This window comes from Diabrotica virgifera, chromosome 8 (assembly GCF_917563875.1).
Source record: "Diabrotica virgifera virgifera chromosome 8, PGI_DIABVI_V3a".
NCBI classification, from domain to species: domain Eukaryota; kingdom Metazoa; phylum Arthropoda; class Insecta; order Coleoptera; family Chrysomelidae; genus Diabrotica; species Diabrotica virgifera.
In genome coordinates, this window is record NC_065450.1 from 95,982,406 (window position 1) to 96,009,896 (window position 27,491).

Sequence of the window (27,491 nt, forward strand, 5' to 3'; positions counted from 1 at the left end):
ACGACGAAAAATGCAAAGAATAGGATTACGAACTATGGAAATAGAACAAATCAAGACAGCAATAAAAAAGAAAAGCCGAAAAATGACAAGATACAGTTTGCAACAGGGATAAATAAGAAGGAAACGACGCAGGCAATGGACAAGGCAATAAGTAAAGATAACAAAAAGAAAACTAAAGTCAACTTGGGTACAGGGAATGTAAGAGGCACATACGAAACAGGAAAACTCAAAGAATTAATTAGAGAAATTAAAAGATATAATGTAGAAATAATAGATTTACAAGAGACAAAACAATTGGAAACAGAAATAGTAGAAATAGAAGACGTGGTATTTTTTAAAAGCGGGGGAGAAACCAGAAGGTTAGGAACAGGTTTTATAATACAGCGAAAATGGAAGGAAAGAGTAATGGCATTCCAACCAATATCAGATAGACTATGCACAATAAGATTAAAAGGGGACAAACGAAACATAAGTATAATAAATGTACACGCACCGATTGAAGATGCCACCGAAGAAGAAAAAGATGAATTCTACGAGCAATTGGAAAGAGAATATGATAAATTACCAGGGTTTGACATCAAAATAATAATGGGAGACTGCAACGCCAAAGTAGGAAGAGAGAATATATACGAACACATAATAGGGAAATATAGTAAGCATGAGGTGTCGAACGATAATGGCCAAAGAATAATAGGCTTTGCAACAGAAAGGCAAATGGTGATAAGAAGCACACAATTACGCCGAAAAGATATATATATATATATAAAGGAACGTGGATTTCCCCTGATAAGAAGACAGTAAATCAGATAGACCATATTTTAATAGAGAAGAAGCATGCAAACAATGTAATAAATGTAAAGAGCATGAGAGGAGCGGACTGTAACTCTGACCACTACCTGGTGAGAGCAGAATATAAAATCGAGCATAACATAAAGCGAAACAATAACACAACAGAAAAAATTGGAAAACAATTTAACATAGGACTACTAAAAGATAACAATACACAGAAGAAGTATGAACAGGGAATAACCAACAGACTAATCAGGGAACAAGAAACGTCAAGCCCAGACAAACAATGGCAAAATATCAAAGAAGCAATCTTGGACACAAGTAAAGCAATCCTAGCGAAAACCAAAAGAAAACACAAAACAAAAGATTGGTATGATGAAGAATGTCAAGAAATAGCAAAAGCAATAAGAAAAGTAAGACTCAAAAATCTCACAAATGACGAAGAAAGCACTAGAGAAGAATACAGAGAATTGAGAAAAATCATGAAAAGAAAATGTAGAAGCAAAAAGAGAAAATACAACGAGAACAAACTGAAAGAAATAGAAGAAAAATTTCAAAAAAAAAGAAATAAGATCATTCTACCAGGAAGCAAAAAAAATGGAAAGAGGATATCAAAAAAACAACCCATATATGAGAGATGATAAAGGGATGATGCTAAATGAGCCTGAAAAAATAATGGAAAACTGGCAAAACTATTTCACAGAACTGCTAAATAAGAGCGAAGTACAAAAGGAAACAAACCATGAAATTGAAGATGATCAGATAGCAATAGAAATACCCACAGAACAAGAAATAAAGAACGAAATAAAGAGCTTGAAAAATAACAAAAGCCCAGGAATAACAGAAATATCGGCCGAAATGATAAAATCAGGAGGGAAAAGACTACAGAAAGAGATATATGATCTGATAAAAAGAATATGGGAAGTAGAAAAAATGCCAGAAGAGTGGACCATAGCAAGAATATGCCCTATACATAAAAAAGGTGATAGAATGCTATACGAAAACTACAGAGGCATCGCACTATTAGAAATAGTTTACAAAATCTTGGCACAAAGTATAAGTAAAAGGCTAAGTCATTATTCGGAAAAAATACTGGGGGAATACCAGGCAGGTTTTAGAAACAACAGATCAACGACTGACCAAATATTTGCCTTAAAAGAAATACAGACTACCTGTTACGAACATAAAACAGTACTATATGCTTTGTTCATAGACTTTAAGCAGGCTTACGACACAGTAAGTAGACAGCAGATGTACGAACTGATGAAAGAATTGGGGATACCAAGTAAAATTGTCAGGATGATAAAGATGACGATGGAAAACACAACAAACGAAATAGCTTGGAAAGGGTATACATCCAAAAAGTTTAAAACCAAGGAAAGATTACGACAAGGAGACCCACTATCAACAATGGCATTCAATCTAACATTGGAAGGAATAATCAGGAAAAGCAGAATAAACATGCAAGAAACGATATTTAAAAACGGCCACCAATGCATAGCATTTGCAGATGATCTGACGCTATTAGCAACAAGCAAAAAAGAACTACAAAAGTTAATGAAAAACATAATAACAGAAGCCAAAAAATTCGGACTTAAAATAAATGAAGAAAAGACAAAGTATATGATAATGGGAGAGATCCAAAAAGAAAAAGAGAATAACATCATAGTACAAATAGATGGAGAAAAAACATACTCGTTTAAAAGAGCCAAAGAAATTATTTACCTGGGAGCCAAAATAGATGAAAATGGTCATGAAGAAGGGGAGATAAAGGCAAGAATAGCTAAAGGAAATAAAAAATATGGAGCATTACGCACATTATTGAAATCCAAATACGTATCAAGAAAAACAAAAATAAGAATTTATAAGACTGTTATCAGACCTACAGTAACATACGCAAGCGAAACATGGGTGCTCAAAAAGTCAGAAACAGACCTGTTAGAAAGATGGGAGAGAAAAATGCAAAGAGCAATATATGGAGGTGTGAAAATAGAAGGTCAGTGGAGAAGAAGAACCAATAAAGAATTGGAAGAACTATATCAAGAGCCAACGATTACGACGACGATCAAAGCACAGAGAATACGATACTTGGGGCACATAGAGAGAATAGGAAGTAAACGAATGCCAAAAATGGTACTTTCACGAAGACCAATACAAAAGAGGAGGAAAGGCAGGCCAAGGAAAAGATGGAAGGACAGTGTATATGAAGACTTGAAGAAAAGTAACATTGAGAGATGGAAAGAACTAGCATTGGACAGAAGGAGATGGAGAGAGGTTGTGAAGGAGTGTATAAAAAGACTGAAGTGTATTTAAATAAAATTTATAAGTCATGTAAGATATATTAAGTTATTTACTATATTATTTATGTAATCAGAAATGTAAACATTTTAGCCCTAGGCCTACAAGGCCTGTTGCGCTTAATAAATAAATAAATAAATTCTTTTTTTCTTTATATTCGTTTCGATGATGCACTTCTTTAGTTGATATCCATTTATCTCTTGCTTGGTTTTTCTGTTTGATTTTGTTTTCGCATTCTGCATCAAACCACTCTTTCCTTCTTTTTATTTCCCTCTGTCTTAGCACCTCTTCAGCTGAATTCAAAATGGATTCTTTTATATTTTTCCATATGTCCTCTGTGTTATTTTCTTGTGTTAGGTTTTCCTTTAGGGTTGTCTCATATTGTTCTCTTAGTTCCTGTACTTTTAACTTCTCCAGTTTCCATCTTCTTTTGTTTTGTCTTGTTCTCTCTGCTTTAATTATCTTCATTTTGATTTCTCCTATTACTAGAAAATGGTCTGTGTCCGCGTTTGCTCCTCTATATGATCTGACATCGTGCATTATTGCTTTCCATTTTTTGGATATTAGTATGTGATCTATCTGATTGCCATCTGTTGTGCCAGGTATCAACCATGTTACTTTATGCTCTCTTCTGTGCATGAAGGTTGTACTTATAATGTAACTGTTTGTTATTGCTGCTAGTTGGCATAATTTTCTTCCGTTATCGTTTGTCTCGTCATGAATAGTTTCTTTCCCTGCTACTTCCTTATACTGGTGTTCTTTGCCTACTTTTGCATTGAAGTCACCAACCATTAGTACTATATCATTTCTGGGTAATCTTTCATATAATTCTTCCAGTTGTTCATACAATTCAATTTTATCATTTTCTGGTGCATTTTCTGTGGGTGCATATATGTTTATGATTGTCATATTGGCTTGTTTGTTTTCTACTTTTATATACGACATTCGTCCATTTATCGCTTTAAATTCTATAACTTTGTCCCTAATCTTACTGTTAACCATGAACGCTGTACCGTTTTTTCCTTGCTTGTTTTCTCCCGAGTAGTATATTGTGTAGTTTTTCTTTTTGATATTTCCTTCTCCCTTCCATCGTACTTCTTGTAGTGCTAGTATGTCTATTCTGTATCTTTGCATTTCTCTTGCTACCTCTTCCATTTTTCCTGGTCTCAATAATGTTTGAACGTTCCAGGTTCCTACTTTTACTCTATTTTTCTTCTTGGTTTTTCTTTTTCTATCTCTTTTTCTTATGTTTGATTCGTTGTTCTTTTTCCGTGCTAGTTTCGTTTTCAGGTTTTCATTCATTTTCTTTACAGTCTCTTTACATTCCATAAATGCGTTTTCCATATTCGTTTGCCGGTATGTTTTAGTGATACTAGTCGTTTGTTCTTTACCATGTGCTACTTTTACATACAATCTCAGTTTTTTGGCTTTGTGCCGGAATTATGTGCAGTCTTGGTTATTTTCGCCATATTTTCTGATTCATTTTCGTCATCTCCTGGTGATCTTTCCGTATATGTTCTTCCTCTGGGTTTTCCTTGAGGTGTTTTAGTATTCATCATTTCGCTTTGTGTCCTCTGTATCCTAAGCTTTCCACATTATATGTTTTGTCGTTTATTTTTAGCTTATTATAATTTAGCGATGCCTTCTGACCACTTTCTCTTGCTTCCTTTAAGTGTTGTTTCAGTATTTTTCTCTGGTCTTGTATCTCCTTGGAATAATCTTCACTTAGGTAAATGTCCGTTCCTTTTAGTCTTTTCGATTGGTTCAATATTTCAGTTCTTTTGGAACCGCTTTTAAGTTCCAGTAGTATAGGTCTCGGTAACTGTCTTAGGGGATCTCTTTGTATACCAACGCGTTTTATGTCTATTATGTCTGTGTGTTCATTTAGTGGAACTTGGATTTTAATTGCCATATTTTGTATACTTTTATCATATCATTTTCTTGTTCACCTTCTTTCTCTGTTATACCGTATACTATAATATTTTTCTTTCTTACCTCTCTTTCTAGATCTTCTATTCTTTTTTCGTGTACTTTATTTTCTGATTTTAATGCTATATTTTCAGCTTTTAATTCTGCGATTTCCAGTTTCATGAGCTGTAAATCATTTTGCAATTCATTTAGTTTTTGTTCTATTCTTATGCCTCTATTATCCATACAACCTAATTTTTCACTCATCTTTTTCATCATTTCCTCCATCTTTTTTTTCGACTATGGATTATTTTCTAAATCTCTAGGCTAGCGTTAGAATCTTTCTCTCATGACCGAGAGAGTGCACCAAAATTTGGGAATAAGTAGGTCATGAGGTAACTAAGTAAAATCTCCAGGGGTGGCACTCTGCGTGGCCGACAAAGGGGTGGGGCAGGGGTGAATACAAAAAATATAAGGGGTTTTTTTGCGACGTTCGTGATTGACAGAGTGCACCAAAATTTGGGAATAAGTAGAACAAGACATAACTAAGTAAAATCCTCGGAGCCGGAAACCAGAGTTGGGCATGAGGGTAGTTATGGGGGGTCAAAATCGCCGTTTTTATTATTTTTTTTGTGACGCTCATGATCGAGATAGTACACCAAAATTTGGCAATAAGTAGATCATGACATAACTAACTAAAATCTCCAGGGGCGGAACGCTGCTTGGGTATAAAGGGGTGGTGGGTAGGTTTGAATATACAGATATAGGGGTTTTTTGTGACCTTCGTTAACGAGATAGTGTACCAAAATTTGGGAATACGTAGATCATCTTCTTCTTCTTGCAGTACTGTCTCCTATCGGAGGTTGGCTACCATCACAGCAATCTTAACTTTGTTGGCTGCAGCTCTGAACAACTGTATTGAACTGCACCCATACCACTCCCTTAAATTTGGCAACCAGGAAATCCTCCTACGTCCCACATTTCTCTTTCACGAGATTTTTCCTTGAATTATGAGTCTTAGCAGAGAGTACTTTTCTCCTCTCATTATGTGGCCTAGAAAATCCAGTTTTTTCGTTTGTATGGTTTTTATGACTTCGCATTCCTTCCCCATCTTCAGCAAAACATCTTGATTTGTTACTCTTTCTATCCACGGTATTTTCCACATTCTCCTGTAACACCACATCTCGAATGCCTCAATGTTTTTGATGTTTATTTTTTCAGTGTCCAAGCTTCCATGCCGTACAACAGAACGGAGAAAACATAGCACCTTAGCACATAACTCTCGTTCTTAAGTTTATATTTATGTGTCGGCTGCATAGGAACTTTTTCATTTTGACAAACGATTGTCTCGCTATCTCAATTCGCCTCTTGATTTCTCTTGTCTGGTCATTAGTATCAGTGAAGTAGATCATGAAAAAACTAAATAAAATCTCCAAGGGCGGACAAGGGTGAATACGCAAAATCTTTGGATTATGCTCGTCATCGAGAATATGTCCGTAACTTGCACAATTGATTCATTGTAGAATCAAAATCCAAAAGGGCGGACAGCTAGGTGGGGTCAGCTAGCTTTGTTAAAAACGGTGTCACAATATTTTCATAAAAAATGAAAAAATTAAAATTTCTTATATTTTTGCGGGACCGGTGGCGGGCGGGACCCCTGCCCGCCACCCCTTTGTTCCCCCACGCAGCATTACGTTCCTAGAGATTGTGCTAAGTTACGCCATGATTTACTTATTCCCAAATTTTGGTGCACTATCCCGATCAAGAACGTCACCCTCTTATAATTTTTAGATACACCCCTGCCCTTACCCCTTTGTTCCTCGCACAGCGTTCCGCCCCTAGAGATTTTGTTTAGTTACGTCATGACCTATTTATTCCCAAATGTTGGTGCACTATCCCTATCACTAACGTCACAAAAAAACCCTTATAATTTATATATTCACCTCTGCCCCTACCCCTTTGTCCCCAAAAGCAGCGATCCGCCCCTGGGTATTTTACTTAGTTACGTTATGCACTAGTTAGTCCCAAATTTTGGTGCACTATATCGAATATGAGCGTCATAACTACCCTCGTACCCCACTCTGGTTTCCGGCTCTGGAGAGTTTACCTAGTAATGTGATGGTCTACTTATTCCCAAATTTTGGTGCACTATCTCGATCAGGAACGTCACAAAAAACTCTTACAATTTTTATATTCACCCCTGCCCCCACCCCTTTGTCTGCCACGCAGCGTTCCGCCCATTGAGGTTAGGCATAAAATAAGTAATCAAAATCAGAGGTACAGAACTCAGACTAAAAATTCATGTTTACCAGTGTTATTATCTAACTCCCTTATCTTGGTCAAATAAGTAAGAAAATTCGCATTAATGTAGGTTATTTATCTTTATATAATTTATATTTATTTTGTGATAGTGATTTGTGTTTACTTAAATTTGATTTGCTTATCTAAAGAGTTTTTCTTTGTGTTCCCTTTCAAAACTAAAAAACAAAGTGGCGCCTTTTCGACTTTATATTGGTTCATTATTTATTTATTTTTTTATCCATTATGTCCTAGTTTAGCTCTAATACCTATTTTCCTTTTTATTTTTTTATATTTTGTCGATTATCTATCACTTATTTCCCAGCTAACAAGAAAATATAAAGAACCACCCCCACACCAAAATTGCCAAAATCTACTACAAATGTGTCAATGATTCCAGGTATTGAGACATATTTATCTACATAAAAAATGTATTTTGACATACCTACGTATTATCGTACATATTATATACATAATCAACTTACTACTGGCGTATATACATTCAAAACCAAGCAGTCCTCAACTGAATTTGGGTCGTTTACTTGTACGCAGGTTTTTTTATTTTCTGTGACATTCAGTACTCCTTCCCACGCACCATGCGGTTTGGGGGGCTAAAAACGACATTACATCTATTATTAAAGAAATCGTAATTCCTGGAAAAACGACACAATTTTCAGAGCTGTTGTACAGAACAAGTAATACTTATACCCTAAATCTGTTAGGTCCTATAGGAGGTTCTGCATAGGGAATATCCTGAAAAGCGTAGAAATTTTTTCCTTCGGCACTTTGCAGAATATGTCCACGGATGTTGCCTAAATTTTCCAATTCTACTATTAACTCATCTTGTTCAGCTGGTTCTCCAGCTTCAGAAGATGAAAAGACCTACAACAAAAAAAAATAAGATAAAAGTTTATAGAAAGAAGACAACTAGACTGGTAAGGCATTAGCGCCAAATTAACAACAAAATACCTCTTAAAGCAAATATTATGACAAGCAAGATCGACCTAAAGGCAGATCTACAGAGACTTGAGATATTGCGTTTTGTAAGATATCGAACTTCTTCTTCTTTTTCCTCTTTATAAGCAATTCTGCTTGTTCATTGGCGGATTGATACCTCTATGGAAGGTTGTCACTCCATATTTTGCGCGGTCGGCCGATACTTCTTCTACCGATTGGTGATTTATCTCTTGCTATTTTGACCACACGTGTCTCCCCCTTCTGGTTACGTGGTTGCTCCATTCTTTTTTGCTATTTAGTGTACATTCGTTTATACACTGTACGTTACATTGTCTTTTAATATCTTCACTCCTGTTTCGATCTCTCAGTGTATTTCCTGTAATTCCTCTCAGTTCTCTCATCTCTGCCGTTTCCAGTAGTCTCTGTGTTGTGGCTGTATCGGGTCTTGTTTCTGATGCATATGTCATTATTGGTCTTACACTGGTTTTATAAATTCTTGACTTCATCTCAGTGTCAATATGTCGGTTTCCCCATATAGTGTTATTAAGGCATCCTGCCAGTCTATTTGCTTTTTGTACTTGATTTCTCACTTGTTTGTCCAGGTCTCCGTAGCCTGACAATGTAATTCCAAGGTATTTTACTTCCATTACTTGTTCAGTACTGATACCATCAATTTCTATTTTACATCTGATTGGTTCTTTACTGATTACTATTGTTTTGATTTTCTGAGATGAAATTGTCATATTGAATTCTTTTGCTTTTATGTTAAATCTGTGGACTAATCTTTGCAGACTATTTTCATCACGCGCTATCAATATTGCGACGTCTGCGTAGCAGAGTATTTTTACTTCTTGGTTTCCCATTCTATATCCACTTCTTTAGTTGACTTCATCCATGATTAAATTGAAGAGCATAGGACTCAATAATTAGTCTTTCTGTCTTATTCCGCTTCCTATATCTATAGGCTCTGTAAGTTGTCCATCTATTCTGACTTCCATTTTGTTGTTTTGGTAGACGTTTTCAATACTTTTTATAATATCTAGAGGGAGATATTGAACTGGAAGAGAGAAATATATAAAGGGTGAGTTTTTAGTGCGATATTGGTCGATAATTACATTATACCTCAGCGGCAAAATTAACCGTCCACCTTAAAAAAGGGTCATTTTTGGTGTCTCGAATTTCCTAAACTTGTTATCTGATTTAAGTGATTTTTTAATATGTTATAGCCTTAGGCGGGCCATTCACACTCTGATTTGTAGTACCTCTAGTGGTACTACTTTGTGGTACCTCTAGTCGTACTACTAGACCATTCACGCCCCAACATTTTATCTTTCTAGCCGCCAACAAAGGTGTTACCTTTCAACCACCTGTTTTCACGGTGGTGTACACTAAAAAATGTATCGAGTAATGTCTATGCAAAATATAATTCGGAGGATTTGTGTTTTTAAAAATTTGGTACATGAGTGAGGTTTCATAATTAAGCATGCCATAAGTTTCGTTTGTCTAGCATTTGTCTAGGGCTGATATGAACTAATTAATTTTTACGACTCTTGTAATTTTTACGACTTTTTAAAATGTAGGGTAGTTATATTCTATTTTAGAAAGAAATAAAAACTTTTTCTAAACTGGAGCTGGGATTTACTTTGCTGTGTGTGGGTGTATCATGTATTTTTAATAGTAGCAATTTTTCGTGCCATTAAAAGTTATTTTCTATTATTTATTTGCGAACCTAGGGATCTTTGTTCAGCGATGTACCAATTGATACTTTGTTTGGAGCTGATGTTGTAAGCAAATTGTATACACGGAGGAAATACTAGTTACAGTGCGGTCTCTTAGCAAATTTACCATTTTAATTGGGAATAAATCACAATGTTACTTAGAAAATAAATTTATTTGACGTTTCGACTTCTACTTCGGAAATCGTTATGAAAATGTTCCGAAGTGGAAGTGGAAACATCAAATAAATTTAATGTATAACTAATATCGTGGCTTATTCCCAATTCAAATAGTAAATTTGCATAAGATGCCAAAAGAAAATAGTTTTAGATTAATAAGAAACTGGTCTTTATTTACAGAAAGGAAAATGATTGGTCCCAACAAAAAGTAGATAATAAAGAATCGTGTATTTTAATAAGGGTAATTTTTATGACAGTTTATTTTTTATTAAATATTTGCAAACTAAGAATGTTTGCGTAAAGAAACTTGTAGACATCCCATACGTAATATACTGCGAGGCATAAGTTAGGGATATAGAAAATTTATGCTCATTTTCATAGTTGATTTTTTCGTGATTTAATTAACGGATCGCGCTAATTTTTTTTACTATTTTAGATATTTCTTCAGTATTAACACAGTTGTGCAAAGATTTACTTAAACTTCTTTTTTGTACTTATACCGGGTGGAGGAAAAGAAATGTTTTTCTTATGTTAAGTTTGAAACACCCTGTAGGGAGAACGAGGTAAGATAATGAGTATGCATCAGAATCGTGGTATAAGTCTTATGTTTTGTGAACATTTTGTTTTTTTAATGTGCCTGATATCTTTAGAAACAAAGAAAATAGACGGTTTTGTAATTTAAAATGTGTTTTAACCAGAGTTTGAGACACCCTTTAGGGAGGAAAACGTAAAATGGTGGTTATGCATTGATACTATGTTGTTAGTTGTAGTCTCATCTTTTCTGAACCATTTATTTTTTAAATTTCTCTGATATCTTTAATAACACATAAACTAGACGGTTTTAAATATGTGTTTTAACTGACGACTGCGATACGTGAGGTGGTCATGTCTTATCATACCACTAAGACGAAATGATTTCCTATATATAGTGCGAAAGAAAAAGAGTGTTCAAAGAAAAAGAATATGTGTAATGTACCTCTCGATATTTAAAGAGCCTCCAGATAGACACCGAACCCCTATGACTTTCAGAGAAAGTCATAGGGGTCTTAGTCTTTCAAAACATAGAGCCTCCATTAAACAATCTCGTCTCTCTTATCTTGTGCTGTGCATACCCCTTACCTGATTGACAAGTACATCTTATAGGTGTCGATAAGAACTGTTTACGTTATGTGCCTTTCTGTTTTTAAAGTTTTGTTAACTGTTATGTTTTATTAATGTTGTTCTGAATTAATGTTGTTATGTTTTAGTGTTAATTTAGTTTTGTTTCAGTTAAAATACATGTTAAAGAGTAAACCACCTATTTTTTTTTGTCATTTTCTTTATCTTTAGAAAGCTAAAAATATCAGGGAGATTCAAAAAACAAAATGTTCACAAAACATAAGACTACAATACGATTCCAAACTATACACAGATTTGTACCTCGTTTTCCCTACAGGGTGTTTCAAACTTAATATAAGAAAAACATTATTTTTCTTTCATTCTTCCACCCGGTATAAGTGCAAAAAGGAGTTTAATTAAATCTTTGCACAACTGTGTAAATACTAAAGAAATATCTAAGATAATAAAAAAAATAGCGAAATCCGTTAATCCGTTCACGAAAAAATCAACTATGAAAATGAGCATACATTTTCTATAACTTATGACTTTCAGTGTAGTGGAAATTTTTATTCCAACATCCAACATCGGCATTCACGCTCCAACTTTCTTAGTAATACCACTAGTGGTACGACTAGTGGTATTACTAGTGGTACAACTAACCCAACCGCCCCTTTCACGGTCTGATTTTAGATCCAACGTATCACTCTCTCTCTCTCTCTCTCTCTCTCTCTCTCTCTCTCTCTCTCTCTCTCTCTCTCTCTCTCTCTCTCTCTCTCTCTCTCTCTCTCTCTCTCTCTCTTCAAACAGTTTTTGAAGTTATACTTCTTTAGGTGCGATTGGGAGTGAATATTTATTATTCTGCGCGCATGCGCACACAGACAGTATAGAGTTCGTTGCTAAATCTCTTAAGTTATGTATGTATCAGTCCAAAAAGGGCGTGGAAAGAATATATTAGTGTTTTTAGTAAATATATTTATTATAATTTTTGTGTCTTTCGATTTATCTTCCTCAGGAATAAGATAGTAAGTAATATTTAAAGTAGTTTTATACTTTACTTGATCTATTTGTCACTTCACTTGATCAATTTGTCTGGAAATCTTATTACCCGTAAAAACAAAGGTGGTATAGCTCAGTGGTAGAGCGTTCGACTGGAGCTCGAGAGGCCAACGGTTCGAATCCGTATGTGCTTTCTAATTTTTTTTTATTTGTGGTATTGTTTTAATAAACATTTTTGGAAAGTAGTAAGTAAAAATTATTTTAATCTTTAAATAAAATACAAATACCCTGTTGAAAGTATATTTATTTCGTTGAAATCATATAATAGAAGTATAACTTCTTACGTGCGTACAAAGTACACACACATTCTTTTTTTTTTCTCAAATTTGCATCAACCTGTGGAATATTCTAGCATTTATAAAATACTGAAATTAAAACCCAACTATACCCTCATGTTTTCTCAACATTCTGTTTTTTTCTTTGTTCATTCGCTAATGTTGGACCATAAATACTCAGGTACTTAACAACTCGCCATGTTTTTCATCAATACGGGATGTTTTTAAATAAGTATGGCAAATTTTAAGAATAGTACATTATTTCACGGTTTTTGGCTGTAAATTATAAAGAACCGCTTGAATTGGCATGAAATTTGGCATATGCATAGCTAATACGTCATAGAAAACAAGATATATTTCCAAAAGAAGTCCGTAAATGGATAAGCTGACTCATTTTAAGCAAGTTTAGTTCAATAGAGATTTTTCGCCAAGTCAATGCTTTTGGAGTTATTTGCGAGTAATATGTTCATTTTTCAACAAAATAACCACGTTTTATCGAAAAAAAAGTTCTTAGATAAATTATGCCTGTTAGTGCGGCCGATATGTGAAACCATTGCACATTTAATGATACAAGCATATAATTTGCACCACATATACTACACATATTAAAGGTTCAAATTTAGATATGAGGCCATCTCAGATTTTGTCTTTTACAAAAATTGCGGGCGTTCAAAATGGCGGCTATACTTATGTGTTTAATAGTACCATAACTTTTGAACGAAAAGTCCGATTTCAACCAAATTTGGTATATAGGTTTTCTTTTTGATTTACAAGAGGGATATGGTGAACCGGAAGAATCGGTTTACCAGAAGTTGTCTTTTACTGGTTGCTTATATAAAAATATGTTTTTTTTTTTCAATTTTTTCCCTCTGTATATATTAATTTTTCAAAAAGGTAATACCGCAATTGAAAAGAGAGTAAAAATATTTGGTAGAAAATATTTTGAACTTTTTAGTTATGTTAATAATTATCATTTAATAAATGCATAACGTATCATCACAAGTACCTACAGTAGGAAAAATGAAAGAATACCCATGAACGAACATATAAAACAGGCTGTATTTTCCTGTCACCGTGTCACACAAAAAATTTGCTAGCGCAAATACATGTAATAATTATTGTTACATGTACTTGCACTGGACAATTTTTTTTGTGACACAATCACAGGAAAATACAGCGTGTTTTATATGTTCGTTTATGGGTATTCTTTCATTTTTCCGACTGTATGTGTGGCAAATTCGTGCAAACATTATAAGAATTATTGTGCATTTAATGGTAGAAGCATATAATTTGGACCACATATACTACACACATCAAGGTTCAAATTTAGATATAAGGCCATCTCAGATTTTACCTTTTACAAAAATGGCGGGCATGCAAAATGGCGACTATACATATGTGACTTATAGCACGATAACTTTTGAACGAAAAGTCCGATTTCAACCAAATTTGTTATATAGATTCTTATTTTGATGTGTTAGACCAAGGTCTTGAACCGGAAGAATCGATTTACCAGAAGTTGTGTTTTTCCTGATTTATATGTAAAAACATGTTGTTTTTTACCAATTCTTTCACCCTGTATATATTAATTTTTCGAAAAGTTAATACCGACATTGAAAAGAGCGTAAAAATATTTTCTAGGAAATATTTTGAACTCTTTAGTTATATTAATTACCAATTAATAAATGCATAACGTATCTTAACATGTACCTATGAACCTATGTGCGGCGCATTCGTGAAAATAATATAAGAATTATTGTACATTTAATGGTAAAAGCATATAATCTGGACCACACACACTACACATACAAAGATTCAAATTTAGATATGAGGCCATCTCAGATTTCGTCTTTTACAAAAATGGTAGGCATTCAAAATGAATCTACCGCACATAGGTACATGTGAAGATACGTTATGCATTTATTAAATGGTAATTAACATAACTAAAATGTTCAAAATCTTTCCTAAAAAATATCATTACACTATTTTCAATGGCGGTATTACCTTTTTGAAAAATTAATATATACAGGGTGAAAGAATTGAAAAAAACAACAACATAGTTTTACATAAAAAACAGTAAAAACACAACTTCTGGTAAACCGATTCTTCCGGTTCAAGACCTCGATCTTACTCATCAAAAAAAGAAACTTGATACCAAATTTGGCTAAAATCGGACTTTTCGTTCAAAAGTTATCGTGCTATTAGTCACATATGTATAGCCGCCATTTTGAATGCTCGCCATTTTTGTAAAAGGCAAAATCTGAGATGGCCTCATATCTAAATTTGAACTTTTGTATGTGTAGTATATGTTGTCCAAATTATATGACTCTACCATTAAATGTACAATAATTCTTATAATATTTGCACGAATCTGCCACATATAGGTACATGTGAAGATACGTTATGCATTTATTAAATGGTAATTATAATTAACATAACTACAAAGTTCAAAATATTTCCTAAAACATATTCTTACGCTCTTTTCAATAGTGGTATTACCATTTTGAAAAATTAATATATACAGGGTGAAAAAATTGAAAATAAATTATTTACATAATATAAAATAGTTTTACATAAAAAACCAGGAAAAACAAAACTTCTGGTAAAACGATTCTTCCAGTTTATGGCATCGATCTTGTAAATCACAAAACGAACCTACGTACCAAATTTGGTTGAAATCGGACTTTTCATTCAAAAGATATCGTGCTATTAGTCATATATGTATAGTCGCCCATTTTGAATGACCGCCATTTTTGTAAAAGGCAAAATCTGAGATGGCCTCATATCTAAATTTGAACCTTTATTTGTGCAGTATATGTGGACCAAATTATACGCTTGTATCATTAAATGTGCAATTCTTATAATATATTGCACGAATCTGCCGCACTATGTAAAAATTAAAAAAAAAATGGTGTATGTATAAGGTCTCCAGACCTAGTAGAACAAGAGTTATAGCATAGGTTTATGTTGTTCTGAAGCTATTTTCTTGTGGCAGTTTATAATGGGAAATAAGCCACAATTTTACCAAAAAAAGATTTTATTAACGTTTCGAAGCCCAAATCGGGTTTCGTTGTCAAAGTACATAATACTACTAAAATAAACAAAAATGTTGTTGCTAAGTAAAAAAATTCTTCTAATAATTTATTTAACCTGACTCATTTATATTGGCAATTCAGACGTATATTATACATTTCAAAGTAGAACACTTAAAAATGATATCGTCAATATTTATGAGTTGCGTTCCTGGGACGACTTTACTAAAAGATAGTTCATTCGATTACATGAAATCAATCCCAACTCAATTACTCTGGAATCTCCAACACGAGAATTTTACTGTCATCGTTGCATTTGGTTGTCTTTTTAAAGACAGATCACATGCTATGATATTTTTTGTGACGGATATTCTTGAGTTGGGATTGATTTCATGTAGTCGAATGAACTATCTTTTAGTAAAGTCGTCCCAGGAACGCAACTCATAAATATTGACGATATCATTTTAAAGTCTTCTACTTTAAAATGTATAATATACGTCTGAATTGCCAATTAAAATGAGTCAGATTAAATAAATTATTAGAAGAATTTTTTGTTTATTTTAGTAGTATTTTGTATTTTGACAACGAAACCGGATTTGGGCTTCCAAACGTTAATGAAATCTTTTGTTGGTAAAATTTTGGCCTATTTCCCATTATAAATAGTTGATTTTAAATAGGTTTATATTCGCCAAATTGCAAACAGAATAATTCAACGTGAAATATCAAAAAAATTAAGCACTTTTTGGGGAAACTCATTTCAACCTTTTTAAAGTGTTTAACAAAAGCTTTATTTCTGTTTTTAAAAAAGTTTCTAGCATCAAATGTAAGAAAGATACTCTCAAATAAAGTTGGTCCCTTTTGTTTTGGCAAAATGAACTCGGGAAGATCATCCGTTATTTAGCAACTTCAATGAAATTAATCGTTACCGCTTCACAAATTACTTTACTTATGTTTTGTTTATAATATGATCTGTAAGTTTCATCGATTCAAAGTGCTTATTTTTGAAAAAAATTGGTTTTAAAATAAAATTTTAATTTTGAAAAAAAAAATGCGTTTCTTCAAAATAACTTGTTACTTCAAATAACTTCAAAAATTGTTAGAGATACCAAAAATCTCAAAGAATAAAAAATATCGTCTTTCATTTTATGAATATTTTGTGTTTTGGTTTTTCTGTAAGACAAAATTTGTTAATATTTGGTGTTTCTAAATTTGCATACACTCGTGATTAGTGTCTCGTTCAAGCCCTTTCAAAAATAAGGACCTTGAACCGACGAAACATACAGATCATATAAACAATACAGACACGAGTGAAGATACTTGTGAAGTGGTGAGGATTAACTTTAATTGAGATGATGATATTAGAGAGTGATTTTTTACCGAAGTAAAGGGACTTTATTTTAAGCGCAACTTGTTTACTTTTGATGCTAGAGTTTTTTTTATAAAACGAAAATAAATATTTTTTTAACACTTTAAAAAGTTGTAATGAGTTTTCCCCAAAAAGTGCTTAATTTTTTGGTTATTAAAGGTTAAAATATATACAACATTAAATATACAACATTTTTTCCAATTTTTTAGAGGCTATATTTTTTCTAGGAATGTTTTTTTCGACAAAATACTTACTTTTTGAGTTATTTACGAAAAACCGTCTAAAAACGTGGTTATTTTGATGAAAAAATGAACATATTCACTCGCAAATAACTGGAAAAGTATTGACTTGTTGAAAAAACTCTATAGAACAAAAGTTGCTTAGAATTAGTCAGTTTATCCATTTCCGGACTTATTTTGAAAATATAGTTTTTCACCCCCGAGAAGGGCTTCAATCCAAGCGGTTCTTTAAAATTTAGAGGTTTTGCAATATTTTACCGTTAAAGAACGTACTAGAAGCAATTCTGCATAAAAAATAATGAAAGTTTACTTTATGAACGTATGTCCGCAAATGCTTCGTTTCTAGTACAGCAGATTTGTGCGATTCTCTGTATCTGTATCTGTAGAGTAGGGAGTGTGAGTCAAGTCCCACAGCACTTAGGCCACAATTGACCCATTGTACATCCTCCCAGGGGGTTGTCGTCCTTAGTTCATTATCCATCCTGCCATTTCCAGGAAGGTGGACAAATCACCTGGTGACATCTCCCCTATTTCGGCAGGTGTAGACCAAGGCTCGCCGAACGCATACTCTCGTATTGACGATAACTCCGGACATTCACATAGGACATGCTCGACAGTTTCGTCATCTCGTTCACACCTGCATAGAGATGTGTCTACTAGCCCCAGTGTGTGGAGGTGTTTTCTTAGTTGACAATGGCCAGTTAAAAAACCAACGGTCAAGCGTAGGTTTTTCCTGGTCATTCTCAAGTACTTTTCTGATGCTGACTTCCCAAGGTTCCTTAGTGTTACCTTGGCAAGTCTACATCCTGGCCCTTCTTCCCATCTTCTTACGGTTTGCGTGTGGGAGTGACATTTGACAGTTTCCGCGATTGTTGTAGTCGACAAGCCAAAAAGATCACAAGGTCCTAAGAGTCTTAGGCCTGCTGTCCTTCTAGCCAGCTGGTCAGCAATGCGGTTGCCTTTATTTCTGCTGTGTCCTTTAGCCCACCTCAGGATGATGTTGTTACCATCCGAAGCTTGGGCTAGTGATTCATGACACTCAATTACTAGCCCTGATATGACGCGTGGTCTGTTCAGGGTTAGTAGCGCTTGTCTGCTGTCTGTGCAGATTATTACAGTTTTGCCGGCTATAACTTTCCCGATTATCTCTTTTGCGGCTATGGAGATACCAGCCAGTTCAGTCTGAACTACGCTGGCATTTTACTAAGGTTCAATGATCTGGAGTATATTCCACATCCTGAGCCTTCTTTCGTTTTGGAGCCATCGGTGTAGATGCAATATGCATTTACCACGTTTGACTCCCTATGTTGTCTTGTTTCGATTTTGTAGGGTTTGTCGAAGACAAACGTAGGTTTAATTGAGTCGCATCCATGGCCCGCATGCAGCTGGGGCAGTGCCTCCAGCTCACCCCGCCAGAAACGACATCTCAATTGTCCCATTCCTACATAAAGGTTTGCACCCGCTGAGCGTAACCTCATCATCGTCATCAGCGCCACCTCTCTGACATATATGTCTAAAGGGGTAATGCCAATGAGCAACTCCATTGCAGCAGTTGGTGTTGTTTTCATGGCACCTCTTATATTTAGGCAAGCCATCCGTTGAATATGGTTTAGTTTGTTGATCGCTGTTGCCTGTAGCACTTTTGGTACCCAAGCAATGGCTCCTTAAGTTAGCATTGGCCTAATGACAGTAGTGTAGATCCAGGCGACCACCCTGGGCGAAAGGCCCCAAGTGCGTCCGACCGTTCGCCGACACTGTTCATAGGCAATATATGCTCTTTTAGCTCTACTATCTAAGTGAGAGTTCCATGTTAACTTCCTGTCAAGGGTAATACCAAGGTATTTCACCTCTTCAGAGAAATTCAGACTGCAGTTTAGAATCCTAGGGGGTATTAAGCCCGTGATCCTTCTTTTTCTGGTGAAGAGGACCATCTCTGTCTTTTTTGGATTTATAGACAGTGAGTGTTCCTTACACCATGTTTCTATTAGTCTGAGAGCAACTTGTAATCTCTCGCATAGTGTGTTCTTAAACTTACCGCTTTGCAAGACGGTTATATCGTCTGCATAGGCTATTGTGTAGAAACCGTTCTTGCTGAGTTGGTAAACCAGGGTATCCAACACTATGTTCCAGAGGAGTGGTGATAGCACCCCCCCTTGTGGACATCCCCTCGTAACCATCCCTCTAACCAAAACGTCTTCTACATTTATGCTTATTGCTCTATTTGACAGCATACTGAATATCCATTCGCTCACGGCCAGGGGGACATTCCTGACATTGAGCTGTTGGGTGATGGTTGGGAAAGTTGTTTTATCAAACGCTCCCTCAATGTCTATGAATATACCTAGGGTGGATTCTTTATTATCCAGCGATCTTTCAATTCTTCCCACTACTTGATGAAGTGCAGAATCGGTAGATCTTCCCGAAGTATATGCATGTTGATTTGGATGAAGTGGATTATGAACCAGAACTTCATCTCTTATGTACCTCTCGCATAGCCTTTCCATCGTTTTCAAGAGAAAAGATGTCAGGCTAATTGGTCGGAAAGCCTTCGGTAGGGTGTAATCCATCCTACCTGGTTTTGGTATGAAGACCACACGTACCTCTCTCCACTCTCTAGGAATATATCTCAGAGCCAAGGAGGCTCTGAACCACAAGGTGCGGCAAAAGAATATCCAGTCCCCACCGTAGTAGGGCTGGATATATGCCGTCAGGCCCTGGTGACTTAAAAGGGGCGAAGCACGATATGGCCCATCTTATCTTTTCCTCACTAATTAATGTTCTGGCAAGATGCCAGTCATTTGGTGTGGGTATGATTATTTCTTCCGTCCAGTTTGGTGCTTTTGAAATGCTAGAACCGGGGAAGTGTGTTTTCATCAGGACCTCAGCACTTTCGCAAAGGTTGGAAGTTTTGCTTCCATCTTCCTTTGTTAGTATGCTGATATGCCGATGTGGATCTTTTGAGAGCGCTTTTTGTAGCCTGGAAGCTTGCGGAAAATCTTCGATTTCCTCACAGTAGGCCCTCCAAGCAGCTCTTTGTTTTTGTCTACAGACTTTCTTAAACTCTCTGAGGTTTGATTGATAAATATCCCAATCCTCTTTGAGTTTGGTGCGTTTTGCTTTATTAAAAGAAGTTCTTGCTGTCTTTCTAAGGTGTTCCAGTTCAGTGCACCACCAAGAGTTGGTTTTGCGACTTTCCTGGACCATCCTTATCGGACAGGATTTTTTATAAGCGTAGCTTATTTTATTTTGGATAGATACCGTGTACCTTTCCAATTCTGTATTAGTTCCTGGAGTTAAAGCCTTTTCATTCCGCAGAGCATCTTCTAAGAGGCGGTTGTAGAGTTCTACATCCGTCCTCCTAGGGTCGCGAGATTTGATAAGGCTTTTTTCCAGACTAATAATATAGGTCAACCAGCGGTGATCAGATTACCAGCGGTGACCAGCGATTATTATAATAATTGTGTATTTAATGATAGAAGCATAAAATTTCGACCACAAATACTACACATCGCTCTCCGACTTCGTTAGTGCCATAACCCTAAAAAATGGAAAATTGCTTTTTTGGCCTAATATGTTCATTTAGGTGTTGTCTTCATTGTTCAATAATTTCATATAATTTAGTTATCATAAAATCAAGATATTGGGCCTGTGTCGTTATGACGTTTTTCCGGTTTTGGCGCTTCCAGTGACAGCAAGCCCACCACAAGACAGTTTGGGTCACGCTGTGGTCGAGAGTAGATGTGTGGTAAGTACCTAGCTTTCATTTTTCAATATTGCTCTAACATGTGATCATGCATTTGTTAACCAAGAAAAATTATTCAAGTAAAACTTCTCTTCGTTTGTGTGATACACTCAACGTTGCTGACTGCCCTAACCTGTGTTATGGCTGTAATGCGAACTTAATTGGAAAGAGATTTCCGATGGTAGATCATTTGCAATACTGTTACATTATGTGCTAAGGCGTTATTGTAGGATAACTATAATTTATCTATGCTGGCATAAGATGCTATTACTTATTATTATTAGTAGTTTAAAAGTCGTATTTAAGAGATTTAAAGCGAATTTGTAGCATCCTTTCTGTAAATCTTGAAACTGACTGTTTAACAGCTGTATATAGGGTGAGGCAGATAACTGGCCTATTAGAAATATCTCGAGAACTAAAGGCAAAAGAATCATGAAAATTGGAATAAAGGGGTTTTGAAGGATGATCTATTAAATGAAAATATTTTCATCTCTTTGCAACTTCCGGTTATACCGGAAGTTGCTTATAACTTCGTTTTTTTAAATGGAACACCCTGTATATTTTTACATTTTTGGATTCTCTTCGATGTTTTCTTTCTTAAAATATGAGGTTTTGTAATATTATACAGGGTATTTTAAAAGATAATTACGTTTTTTTTATTAATTTCGTAGCAATATTCACACCCTGTAGAATTGTAGTAGTTTGACATCTAAAACTCTACTTAGGTTCAAATGATTTTTAATATATTCTACTATTGTTAAGAATCATTAGTATAGCTAAATTTTTAATTTTAGTATACAGGGTTGGTCGAAACTCGGAATGAGTATTTTCTGAGTTTTCTTAAATGAAACACCCTCTATTTTTGTATTGTATTGAAATGATATTTTATAGTACTTTTTTATTTCTTAAGCATTCCCTATACCTAACTGCTTTAATTTGTGAGTTATTGGTGATTCAAACTAAACATTAATTGCGAGAAAAAATACGTAAAATTTTATTAGGTTGGCCGTGAAAATACTAAATCCTAAATAATTTTTCAAAAATAAATACATATTAATCCAGACTAGTCCTTAAAATTACCAATAATCGTTTAGCTATCAAAATACCTACGTAGTTAAGATTGTTGGTGCGATTAACAATTAAGCACAAATTAAAGCAGTTAGGTACAGGGAATGCTTAAGAAATAAAAAAGTACCATAAAATATCATTTCATTACAATACTAAAATACAGGGTGTTCCATTTAAGAAAACTCAGAAAATACTCATTCTGAGTTTCGACCAACCCTGTATACTAAAATTAAAAATTTAGCTGTACTAATGATTCTTAACAATAGTAAAGTATATTAAAAATAATATGAACGTAAGTAGAGTTTTAGATGTTAAACTACTACAATTCTACAGGGTGTTAATTTTGCTACGAAATTAATAAAAGAACGTAATTATCTTTTAAAATACCCTGTATAATATTACAAAACCTCATATTTTAAGAAAGAAGACATCGAATAGAATCCAAAAATGTAAAAATATACAGGGTGTCCCATTTAAAAAAACGAAGTTATAAGCAACTTCCGGTATAACCGGAAGTTGCAAAGAGATGAAAATATTTTCATTTAATAGACCATCCTTCAAAACCCCTTTATTCCAATTTTCACGATTCTGTTGTCTTTAGTTCTCGAGATATTTCTAATAGGCCCTTTATTTGCCTCACCCTGTATACCTTAATTCGCACCTTGAAAACCATAGGGTAGTAACTGCAAAAATCATAATATTGAGTTATGAGCATTTTAAGTTTTTGTAAAGTTAATTTTATTTACTGTAATTCCAAAAATTAAGCTGCAAACCTGGTATTTGGCACAATTATCTTTAATTTTGCATATTTTTATATGAATTAAGAAGTACGTAAAATTTCCCCCAGGAAATAGGTAGTTTAGCACATACGACCATATGGTTTTAAAAGAATATCAATTTTCGCACATGATACAGTAAAAATTCATATAAAATAACAGTTTTTTTTATTGATTGTACTTATTTATTACAAATTTTTAGTGTTAACACTTAATCAAAGTCTTGCATATTATAATCTGTCTGTTCGGTTTCTATTGTTGCATTGGTCACGTGTAAATCTGCATAAAACCTATGATAGTGCTCTTGAATAACATTAGCCTTACATAGTGAGAGTCTACATCTTGTTTTTTTAAAATTGCATATTCCTGGTGGATGCGAATATGCTTTACTTAGTTCCATAATAGCCACCATCCCTCGTTGTCTTTGCCAACGGTTCTGAACTCTGTATCCTTGAAGCTTGCCTTAACCTGAAACTTATTTTTAAGTGTCTTCTCCACCTAGCTCATCTTATGTCATTCCAGACGACCTGATTTCCTTCTTCGTCAATGTTATAATTGTTCCCCATTTCCTTACATCGTTTTTTTAAATCCAATATATCCGATGTAATCATTTCATTAATTTTATAAAGTTCACCTGTTTTTTTTTGCTGTTTGAAGTACTGTGAACCATTGCGCAGGCACGTAAATTGGTCATATTTTATTTAAAGTTTTTTTTGTTTCTCAATCAAAGACTGCGCGTTATCTACCGTATTTTGGGAGTGACACGTTATCAAAAATTTGTGGGTAATTTTAGGTATGTTCATTTTCTGTACTGCAGATTGGTAAAGATATAGTCCAGGGCTCATCTGTTTTGAGATGGACGTTGAGAGGTGACTCAATTTTTTTTACAGATATTGCTTAAAAATAACTCAAATAATAATATTTGAGTTATCCTCCCACTCAAAATGGTCCGGAACATTGTTTAAATAATCAAAATGTCAAAATATGAAGGAAAAATTCGATTTTTTGATTGGTTTTTTTAATATAACTTTAAAACTGTTCATTGCTGAGAAAAGTTGTACTGACATAAAAGTTGCGTAATTAAATTTACTATAACATAGGATTGGTTAAAAATTTAAAAAATAGTCACCCTTGTTGCAAAATAGCAATAATTTCGAAAAAAACCATTCAAAAACAAGTATTCGCATTTTACGTTTTTCAACCGTTTATGCTACACTTAGGACCTTTATATTTTACCCAGAAAAACTTTATGATATAGTAAAACAACACTGTAAATTTCATTAAGATCGGTTTAATAGATTTTGCAAAATAAATTTTAAAATCCAGCTTTCGCAAAAAAAATTCATTTTTTTAAAATGTTGCAGGACTGAAAATAAAACAGATAGTAAGTTGAATTTTTTTTTGCTTATAGAAGTGTACTGTACCTTTCATTTGCAATTTGCAAAATTAAAATCGAATAATTACCACGGCGTCAGGAAAATTTTTAAATAAACATTAATTTTTGGTGCTGCGTGCAGGACAGCGGTGTTCGATTCACACAAGTTGATTTCCATCAAAATTTCTTCTGACCTTTATTTAATATATTATTTTCTTACTCTATATTTTGTTGTATTTTAATATTTTAATTTCACAAAAATCAAATTAATTTTATTATTGTTTGTAAAATATTGTTTAAACAATTGCATATGTTTAAAAATAATAAACTTCTATTCTCTAAGTTAATATATATGAACAAAGAAAGTTTTTGCTAAAAAAACTGTTATTTCAAAAGATAGAGTATGTGTTTTTATTTTCCAATAAACAAATTTATTTATTTATATCGAAATGTAATAAAAATTAAAATGTATCAATCATTATCAAAGGTCACTGAAATGCCCAATCAGAGCAAACTATCCGCTGTCCTGCGCGTAGCACCAATAATTAATGTTTATTTAAAAAAATTCCTGACGCCGTGGCAGTTAATCGGTTTTAATTTTGCAAATTGCAAATAAAAGGTACAGTACACTTCTATGCGCAAAAAAAAATTTAACTTGCTATCTGCTGTATTTTCAATCCTGTAACAATTAAAAAAAAACGATTTTTTTTGCGAATGCTGGATTGCAAAATGTATTTTGCAAAATGTATTGAACCGATCTTAATGAAATTTACAGTTTGTTTTACTGTATCATAAAGTTTTTCTGGGTGAAATATAAAGGTTTTAAGTGTAGCATAAATGGTTGAAAAAACGTAAAATGCGAATACTTGTTTTTGTATAGTTTTTTCGCAATTATTGCTATTTTGCAGCAAGGGTGACTATTTTTTAAATTTTTAACCAGTTCTATATTGTAGGAAATTTAATTATGCAACTTTTATGTCAGTACAACTTTTCTCGGAAATGAATACTTTTAAAGTTATAATCAAAAAACGAAGAAAAAAATCGAATTTTTCCTTAATTTTTTGACATTTTGATTATTTAAACAATGTTCCGGACCTTTTTGAGAGGGAGGATAACTCAAATATTATTATTTGAGTTATTTTCAAGCAATTTCTGCAAAAAAAATTGAGTCACCTCTCAACGTCCAAATGTACTAATATTTTTACAGATCCGCCTTGGTCTAATAGACAATATACTTGTTCTTATTTTGCCCAACAACGCTATTTCATTTGAATCACAATTAGCTATTTGCTCGAACCAAAGACAGAAGTGTCCTGCATTTGTGGTCAAATAAAAATTGTGAAATTAAAAAATGTTGATAATCTCCTTTTGTAATAAAATAAAAAGACTTCGCCTGAAGGCGTCGGTAGTAATGATTGTAAATCAAAACAAGCAGTGATACACGTGTTGGATTTTGCAGATTTTAAGTCATTTATTGCTCTTTCCTATTGAGTTCCACTTCTCGACGGTGAGTATTATAGGCTGTTTCTAATGTCGATTTATCTAGTTAATTTCTGTAACTTTCTCACAGCAAGCAAAAGTATTTTTGGGCCTAAAGAAGTTTATATTAAATTCCGTGTGAAATATGGTCATCATCGTAGCGTAATTTCCGAACACCGAACCTTTTTTTTTGCAAAATTTTATATAATCGCGATGAATATCAGCAAGAATTTTGTCATCGCTGACGAATTATCTGGTAGTTTGTTTCCTTAGGTAGTGAGATTCTACTCTAGGAATGGACTCGATGTAAATCATTATGTATTGTTTCACGACCTTGTTGATTATTTTTCCAATCTTATGAGTTCTTCGCTTTTCTTTTGGGATAAACCCATCTGCAGTACGACGTTGTATATCAATTTGTTATAGTCTTGTCGCTTATTTCCAGTGTTGCAATGAAATCTCTATGCAGCACTCTATGTTTTGTTGCATTCAAAGGATGTTTCCTTAGTAGATCTTGCTTTCATTTTACGAGCGTGGGTCACATTTTGCACATATTGCCATATAGATCTGACGTTTTGTTCCAATTTTAGAACCGTAGAGCATCAACTACTGCAGATAATGCCTGATGGTATAAAAAGAAGAATCGATTTTCGACAAAGCCATAGGGATGTATCTTTCTGGTGCCGAACTTAAAATTTTTGCAGACGCTGCTATATAGCATTAAAAAATAGATTTTTTTTCCTATTATACTGCATTCAAAGGTCATTTCATGAAAAAATTGCAGATATTGCCATATGGTTTTCAAGGTGCGTCGTGCTCAGCGATCTCCAAAACCCCGGAATTCAACTCATTTCCATCAATATTTCCCAAGTTCTAAATTTTTCATTTTCACCTCTTCGAGATGCACTTTTAAAATGCATTTTCTTATGTACAAAAATTTTTGCCCTAGATAAATTTAGTTCACAAAGTTGCCTGACACTCTCTCTAATCGAATGCAAAAAGTTCCATGACGATTCATCTTACTGCACAAAATTCCTAGGTTTTGGGCTTTTTGTGCTTCGTTGCTTCGTCTATCATTGTGCCTTCGTATTATGGAGTTGGTCCTTCATTGTTCGGAGTTCGAATTTAATTTTTACACATTGCATTATCACATTCCTTAATACATGTGCTGCAGTATGTATAAATACATTCAATAAACATAATTAATATGTTCCTTCCTATTCCTTTAGCACAATATGAATACAAATTCAAGAGCCGGCTTGATGCTGCGCCTAGCTCACGACAATTCCTTGCAATCCGAAGTAGAAAAGGACGGTGATTATTTTATAACGTCAGAAATTGAATTTGATGGTACGAATGCATTGAAGGCGTGACTGGTAAGGGTATACCTAAGGACTAAAATTAGAGATCATTCGAAACCATAATAGTAGATGTATAGTTTAAGGTTAACCCTGACATTTTTGTTTTACAGGTACAGAAGAGAATATCAATACTGAAGCTTATGGTCCCATATTAAGAACCATTAAAGTCATGAATGATCTTATCATTTTAAACAATTACAGTGTTTAGTTTTTAGAATAATATCCTTATGTGTATATTTATAAAATGACAAATTTAGTTTATGAAATACAGTACAATATATTCACCAATATTTTACAATTTTGCAGTTTTATTTCATTTATAGTTCAAGAAAACGATGTCTATCTCAATTAATTAATAGAGGTTCATAGGCCTTAAGCCTCGAATTTTAAATATGGGCGCCCCAGCAATAGCGCCTTATCATATTTTAAGGGTGAATTTCAGGGTAAAGCAATCTCAATAACTAAAAATAAATACTAGC

At 34.0% G+C, this 27,491-nt stretch overlaps 1 protein-coding gene across 2 annotated transcripts in view; it reads right to left on the bottom strand.

The window, feature by feature from the left end:
• The window catches only part of LOC126890541 (juvenile hormone esterase-like), a 163,786-nt gene that overhangs the window by 111,911 nt on the left and 24,384 nt on the right, over positions 1 to 27,491 (bottom strand). For both annotated transcript variants that reach the window (XM_050659549.1, XM_050659548.1), the window contains exons 2-3: positions 8,002 to 8,175; positions 7,779 to 7,904 (exon numbers count right to left, since the gene is read on the bottom strand). In XM_050659549.1, the coding sequence (XP_050515506.1) occupies positions 7,779 to 7,904; positions 8,002 to 8,175 (300 nt within the window). The remainder of the gene's footprint in view (positions 1 to 7,778; positions 7,905 to 8,001; positions 8,176 to 27,491) is intronic.